Below are 8,226 nucleotides of genomic sequence, written 5' to 3' on the forward strand. Positions count from 1 at the left end.
ATGTCTATGAATATGAAAGGACAATTAATTATTAGGTGCAAGAAACAATTTCATAAAACACTTGCATTAAGATAGTGTGATATGCATGTACTCATGTAAATAATAATAATAATAATAATAATAATAAACATATACATATAATATCATTAATTATTTAACAATCATTTGCAAAAAATAATTAAAATTTGAAATAACCGTGTTTTGATCAACTTATTAAAGTTTTTGTAAAAGATTGTAACAATATATATATATATATATATATTATGTAACTAAGTCTTTAGATTAGACATATAAATTTCTTCCTCTTTTTCTTTTTGTTTAGTATTTTTTGTTTTTTATTTTTGTAAAAAATTAATGCAATTGATTAGCACGTCTAGAACTTAGCTCAATTGATTAAGTATTAGATGCAAATATTTTTAGTAAATATGATACTAATTCCTAATTAAAGTTTAGTTGCCAAGAGTCATATAACTTAATTGGTAGACACCTTTTCGTATTTCCAATGGAGGTTAAATTCTCTGCTCTTAAATATCAAATTAAAAAAAAAAAAAATTAGTTGCGTAAGTTCAATTTACTTTTTCAATAAATGTTTTGGCCTGAAAAAGTGGAAAATCCTTTTTTTTTTAAAGAAAATTAGCCTTTTCAAAATTTGAAAACAAAACTTAAAAAGGAAAAAAAAAAAAAAAAAAACTTTAAAAATGGGGAAAAAAGTGATAGTAACCGGCATAGTGTCACGTCTTTCTTTTTAACTTTAACCAAGCATGCCGACATGAAGTACTTTTCCAACATAGAATATACAAAATGAGCATTTCCTCAACAAAAAAAAAAAAATATATATATATATATATATATATATACACACACAAAATGAGCACGCCTTGGACTTGCAAGGTTATCTTCTTTTTTGCTAGATTTACATTATTATTATTATTTTTTTTTTTTGGGCGGCTCGCAACTATTCAAAATCCTTATTGTCAAACTCACCACTAAATAATACTGTAGTCATTTTTATATATTAACGCTATGTTTGTTTAGTTGGAAAACCTTCTGTAAAGATAGTTTTTCACATTTTCTAGTGTTTGGTAGTACAAAAAAAACATGGTCAATGGAAAACTATCTTTGGTCAACGGAAAACTCTAATAAAAATAAGGCTTATTTTCTATAAGTTGTTTTCCAAATTTTTTTTTTGGAAAACAATCTCTCTCATGCGTTGCATCTCCTATAAATATTATCTTCGTCTATAGCCATGGGAAATATAATTTTTTGGCTCCTCTCTCTCATGGTAAGTTTTCTCACTTTTTCTCTTTTCCCTTTGCTTTTTCTCTCCTCACACCCTCACCGTCACTAACTCTGGTCTCTCTTCTTCCCATAGATCTCTCTCTTTAACTGTCTCTCCTCTCTCTTTTCTCCATGTTTCTCTTCCCCTCTGTAACACAATTCTCTAATTAAATTTTTCTTTACTTCACTGATCGATCAATAGCTCCGACTTGCAAAGGAGAACAAATTTATAGAGGTAATTATTTCATTCCTCTACCAAAATCCCAATTCTTTACTTTGAATTTCAAGCTCGATTTTCTTTTTTCTCTAAGAAATTTTCGGTTTGATAGATTCCAGGTAGAAGTTACTTCTTTTTCGTACATAAAGTGCAAAAAAAAATAAAAAATAAAAAATAATAATAAAAGAAGAAGAAGAAAGAATGAAAGAAGTAAAAGATGAAAATTTTAAACATAGTACCTATATTGCTCTAAATTGCTTTTACATGGGACAATCTTTACCGTGGACTAATAATATTGTTATATAATGAATGATAATTGTTTAGGAGAATTGCATTTGTTGACAAATACATTTTTTTTTTGGCAAATACTATGTAGTGATGATATATTATGCAGTACATTATGTAAATACATAATTTAGAGTAATATTGAAGACTTGTGGTTGACCATAGTAGACAAATGGTTGATATGTGTGTGTGTACGTACGTTACTGTTTATATATATGAGCAAGATGAGTGATAGTGATCATAAAAATTTGAAAACTAATTAATTTTGATTGTATCTATTGTCAAAATTTTAGATTATTTAGTATGAAAACCAAATTCATTCTTGGTTTTTTTTATTTATAATGATTACATTAGTTAGTTTACATAATATACATGTTTTAAATTACACAAGAAATATTTTAAAAAATTGCATACCAAACACCAGAAAACATTCTCAAGCGCATTTTCAATGTCGTTATCAAACACTGAAAAATAAGACAGTTTTCTAGAAAATGCTCTTTGGAAAATGAACCATTTTCCAGAAAACGTTAATGCTGAAACAAACAGAGCGTAAACTTTCACATAGCAAATTGCAGAGTGACTTGTGGCATATTCCATATTGACTATGACGTCCAAATGAATGGGAACTCAAATATGCGGGCACGATGATAAGGATAATTATAAAAGTTTGGACCTGCAAGAACCTGGCTTATAATCCGGATATATACTTTTTTCTTTTTTTGCTGGGTTATCCGGATATATACTTACAGCTTCTCTTATCATTTAATTTAATTGACTTCTCAAAGAAAAAAGCCATTGCTAGATATTTGCATAATTTCCTCACTGTCTCTAACCATGACAGAGAAATATTGCCTCAGCCCTTACGCACAATTAGCCCCATATCTATCTATCGTTATCTTTAACACATGGGTCCCATTGGATAAGGCAGAACCCACCACATAAATCCCACTCTTTCCTTTCTTCCCCTTTTTCTTTTTATCTTTTCTTGTTTTCTGGTTATATCCTTAGTTCATTCTATCCAACCAAATATTGTAGCTGCACTTATGTTTGATGATACTATTGGGAAAATTACTTAATATTTCAAGAGTAATATTTCATTCTTTAACATGACTGGTAGATTACGCTATGAATTTAATTAGGAAGATTCAGTATTATTGATTTTTTTTTTTATGGTTCAAGGATAACTTGCTCTTTGTAGTTATCCAAATCAAAATACGTTAATAGCACTAGCAAGTAGCAACCAAATTCCCTCCTGGAAAATACTATAACTAAGGGAAAGTTTTAGAAGTTAGTGTGGAGTGTGGACAACTAATTTGCTGGAGTATGGTATGAAATGGTCTTAAGCACGTGCTCTTGCTTTGAATTGCATTTAGAAAACGTGTAATTAGTCACATGTTTGCTATCTAGCAAATTTTATCCCTAATTGTTGGCATTTTTTGAGAGAAAGAGAGAGAGAATTATATTGAAATCTTATGCTGACATTAGGCACATATTATTTCTCTCCAATTACCATTATGTCTATCTAGCTAATTTAAAATATCAATACTTTGGTAGGAGTGGATTTTAATTTTAATATATTGGTAGAAGTGGATTTTAATTTTAATATATTGGTAGAAGTAGATTTTAATTAGCTTAACTGGTAAAATCTCTTAATTTCAAATAATGAATTTGTAATCATTTCAAATAAGGAATTTGAGATCAATTCAAATCTACTTAAGAAAAAAAGAAATCTATTAGCGTCCTAGTCTAATAAGAAAGAGCAATAATCACAAAAAGGACATCATAGTTTCAAATCCTATCATATTTATATTTAAAAAAAATGCATATAAAAATATGTTTCTTTTTTAGTTAATTATTTACTATAATCTCTCGTTATCATACCAAGAGATTAGGTTGTATTTTTCAAGCCCAAATCTTCTATCCAATTTTTCCTATCCCACTCTATCTCTATGCTTCACAAATAAAAAATTATCAAGTTTCCACCTACTTAATTAAATGCTAATTTTCTACCTTCTCTTATTTCAGTTTCCTAAAATAAATAAATTAAGGGATAATTACACATAACCCACCTGTGGTTTGGGCGAAAATCACTTTGCCTACCCGTGGTTTGAAAAGTATCACTTAACCCACCTGAGGTATGTTTCCGTCACTCTCCGTAACCCACCTCGGTCTCTGCCGTTACAAAAACACCTTGTAACCCCAAAACAGAACATAACGCGAATCAAAACCCCCAAAACTCAAACACGTTTCGAGAGAGACACCCAAGGTGCAATCAGGCTTGTTCTTCGCGGTTTGGAGCGTGTGGAGAGGGAGAAAGCACTTCTTTTGCATCATCGAACCTGGGCAAGGTATGTGTGATGTTTTTTCATCTGCATTTGGGTCTGTTCCTGATTTAGGGTTTCAGATTTTGTTCAAGTGTGAACTTACTGTGTGAAAGTCTAAATCCAGGAATCGTGGTATGTTGAGATGTCTTCATCAAGTGGTAATTTCTCGGGTTCATGTGGACATATGTGCAATGAGCAGACTTGTGTTTTGAGAACAAGTTTGAGTTTGCACAATTTTGGGAGGAGGTTCTTGGGTTGTAGCCGTTATAAGGTTGGTCCTAAGTGTCCTTTCTTTGTTTGGATTGATAACCCAACCTGTCCTCGTGGGAATGAAGCTGCACCTTTGGCTCTAGAGAAGATGTCTAGGCTTCAGACTGCTCTCCAACTTGCAAATGAGAGGGAAAGGACAGCTCTGGAAACGGCAGAAGAAGCTAGGCAAATGGCAGAAAAGGCTCTTGAAGAGGAAGCCAAAGCCAAGGAGAGGGAGAGAAAGGCTCGAGCTGTCTGTGCAAAAGCTAAGGAAAAAGCCATTCTTGCTGAAGAGAAGCAAAGAATGTGGAAGTCTGCATGCATTTTGTCATGGATCTTTTTTGTTATTGTTATGTTGTTGTGTTTTGGCTCAATTGAGTTCTCTGGAGTGAAGAGACCTAGATTGTTGCCCCTGAAGTAGTTAATTGGTTAGTAGAGATAGTTATGGCAATGGTGTTAATGAATTTGTATTGTAATAGCACTAGCCTACTGATGTAATGTTTTGATGTGTCAATGAATGAAGAATTGGTCAATTCTTGAGTATTGTGTGCATATCCTAACAACCATTCAATGGAAGAAGTAATGGTCAATTATCAACAATAGCAATGCATACCATAACAACCATTCCACAATAAAAACTTTCATACACTGTATTAGAAAAGTATACTTGGACATAATTTGTAGTAGCAATAAATAAACTTCCATATAATTTGGCTGTGCATACCATAACAACCATTCCACAATAAAAACTTCCCATACACTCTATTAGAAAAATATACTTGGACACAATTTGTAGTAGCAATAAATAAACTTTCATATAATTTGGTTGTGCATACCATTCCACAATAAAAGTAATATACTTGGACACAATTTGTAGTAGCAATAAATAAACTTCCATATAATCTAGTTTGGACAAATATTGTTCCATACAAACTGTAATATCACAACTTCCATATTGTACCTTAATTACAAAAAAGCACATTCCAAGGCCAGCAGTGATTATTTTTTACACTAATTAGTAATTACAAAAAAGCACATTCCAAGGCCAGCAGTGACTGTTTTTTACACTAATTGATAATTACAAAAGGCCAACAGTGGTCTTCACAAAAAAAAAAAAACCAAAAAGGCCCACATGTTCCCACTAGGTTTACTTCCAATGCTGGCATGCGTACCCACTAGCTTCATTCATTTCTTGCCTTTACTCTTTCCTCTTTCCACCCACTGGATTCATTTTTGGTGGCCTTTGTGCAGCAAGCTGTCCTCTAGTCCTCACACCACCAGTGCTTCCACTTGCATGTGAAGGCTACAAAATAAAAAATAGATCCACTTGTTAAAAAATATCCCAAGCTACACAACTATCCAGGACTAAGTTACCTGTGAAGAACTTGGTAAGGTATCCCAGGTCTCCCTAGGTGTGTGAAACTCTGGTTGCGAGGAAGAGAACCATCCTGCTCTCTTATGAGATGGCCTAGGTTGATTTCCTTGCTGTGAGGATGAAGGCTGAGTGGCAGACATCATGTTGTAGGTCTGTGTAGGCTGCTGGGATGGTGGCTGAGGTGCAGGCTGAGGTGCAGGCTGAGGTGCAGATCTAGGTGCAGGCACCCCTTCCCTTGCCTGCAACAAAACCCAGTTTCAATACAGTGTCTATTGTAAGTTTAAAAACAAGTTTTTTTTTTTTGTTTTTTGCCATTTAAATCCTAATTACTTACAGCTTTTTCTCTTTGAAGTCTCTGTCTCCTCTGCCATGGTGTCTCCCCAGTGATGCCAGCCTTGCACCCTCTTGAGTTATGCCCTTCCTTTTTGCATTTCCCACATCTTACAGGTCTATTCTGTCTACTTGCTTTGTAAGGGTTCCTAGGCTCATCAGAAGCCCTCTTTCTTTGCTTGGGTGGTCTGCCTGGTGGTTTGTATATGTGAGGTGCCAGGGGAGCAGGCTGTCCAGTCTCAGCCCATTCTGACTGGCCAGGCATGGGAGGAAGTACCTCCTTGTATATCTCCATGTAAGTTTCTTTGAAGTAGCATGGGTGGGTATAGTCTTCTGGTGTCTCAATGTTTGTATAAATGGCTGTTATGGCATGTTTGCAGGGAATGCCATTTAAATCCCAAGACCTACAGCTACATGTCTTCTTCACCAAATCAACTACATGCCTCTCATACTGACTGCCTACCTCATAAAGGAAACTACCAGCTGGGGTAGCACTAAATGCCTTACTTTCAACCTTCAATTTCTCCAACCTATCTTGTATGCTTGGACACAACTTTCCAGCATACTTCTGTATCCCTTCCCTTTTTGTGTAAAGCCTAGTCATAAGTCTAACCCTAATCCACTCCAACATTGCCAAGATAGGCTTGTCCCTAGACTTCAATATCATTGCATTAAAAGACTCACTCAAATTATTTACCAAACAATCTGTTAAGGCCCTATGAGTGAAGTGTGACCTTGTCCACTGTGCAGGTGCAATGTTTGCAAGATACTCATATGCCTTTTCATCCAAATCCCTTATGTACTGCATGCATCTCTCAAACTCCCTTGCTGTTGTGGCAGCAGCACACCTCCACAATGCATCCTTCAGCTCCAATCCCTTGTGATCAACTTTGAAATTGTTGTAGATGTGTTTCACACAGTATCTATGTTCCACGGTAGGGAATAGTGTCTCTATTGCAGGTATAAGCCCCTGTAAATAAGCAAGCAAACAAACAAACAAAACAAGTTAGTTCAGCAAACAAAGTCAACTATTCAAGTGTAACTGAACAAAACAAAACTTGCATACCTTTTGCCTATCAGAAATGAAGACCAACTGAAGCTCCTCTGGCCTCCCTATATCATCAGCAAAAATTTCCAAAAACCATATCCAAGACTCCCTGGTTTCTTGTTCCACAACAGCCATGGCTACTGGAAAAATGTTGTCATTTGCATCCTTGGCAGTGGCAGATAAGATTTGCCCACCAAATCTGTGCTTTATGTGACAACCATCTAAACCTATAAATGGCCTGCATCCACCTAAAAATCCTACCTTCTGAGCATTGAACCTAACATACATCCTCTTAAATTTTGGCTGGGAAGTCTCCTCAGCCATTTCTGTCTGCAATATAACCCTACTCCCCTTGTCTACAGTGGTTATCATTTGTGCATAGTCCCTAAGGACACCATATTGCAGTTGCTCATCTCCATTTATCAAATCCTTTGCCTTTCTCTTTGACCTATACACTTGGTTTACACTTAGGTCAACAGATAAATTTTGCATCACATGGTTGTGTACACCACTCACCTCCCAATTTGGATTTTTGCTAAAATCCTCAACGAACCTCTTAGCAACATAAGCTGATGTTGCTTGGCTGTTTTTGAAAGACTTGGGACAAGTACACTCATCAGTCAAGGTCTTAATTTGAAATGTTAGCTCTCCACTTATTTGAGATGCATAACATCTCCACCCACACCCATTCTTGCAGTGAACTGATATCTTGGTCTTCTCATTCAGCTTGAATTTGATGTCAACAGGTTTTTTGATTGCATACTCCCTCAAAGCAGCTCTGAACACCTTTGCATTAGGGAACTTCATCTCCTTCTTCAGTACAACATTTCTCATGTCACTCTTAGCATTAAACTCCACTTGCTCAGGTTCCTGCTCATCATCAGACCCATCCATGCTTACCAGGTCATCCTCAAGGGCTGGCTCAGCCCACTCAGGGTCTGTGTGGGGTGCATTGCTTGATTCTGGGGCTGTGTGGGGTGCATTGCTTGATTCTGGGTTTGTATTGGGAGCAGAACCTTGTGGAGCTGATTTTTGAGCAGCAAATACATCATCACCAAAGCCATCCCCCTCTAGGCCTTCATTTAGCCAATCATCATCATCATCATCATCATCATCATCA

At 35.4% G+C, this 8,226-nt stretch overlaps 2 protein-coding genes across 2 annotated transcripts; one reads left to right on the forward strand and one right to left on the reverse strand.

Moving 5' to 3' along the window:
• The first annotated feature begins 3,829 nt into the window (after positions 1–3,829).
• Positions 3,830–4,893, forward strand: LOC126706328 (uncharacterized). Its single transcript, XM_050405742.1, has 2 exons — positions 3,830–4,128; positions 4,229–4,893. Exon 2 carries the CDS (start codon positions 4,247–4,249, stop codon positions 4,772–4,774), a length of 528 nt encoding a protein of 175 aa, XP_050261699.1. The 5' UTR covers positions 3,830–4,128; positions 4,229–4,246; the 3' UTR covers positions 4,775–4,893.
• Positions 4,894–5,941: 1,048 nt separating this feature from the next.
• On the reverse strand, positions 5,942–8,000 carry LOC126697183 (uncharacterized). Its single transcript, XM_050394074.1, has 3 exons — positions 7,125–8,000; positions 6,059–7,028; positions 5,942–5,967 (listed from the first exon to the last, which is right to left on the reverse strand). The coding sequence occupies exons 1-3, from the start codon at positions 7,998–8,000 to the stop codon at positions 5,942–5,944; spliced, it is 1,872 nt and encodes a 623-aa protein (XP_050250031.1).
• Between the last annotated feature and the right edge of the window lie 226 nt (positions 8,001–8,226).

This window comes from Quercus robur, chromosome 2 (assembly GCF_932294415.1).
Source record: "Quercus robur chromosome 2, dhQueRobu3.1, whole genome shotgun sequence".
NCBI lineage: Eukaryota > Viridiplantae > Streptophyta > Magnoliopsida > Fagales > Fagaceae > Quercus > Quercus robur.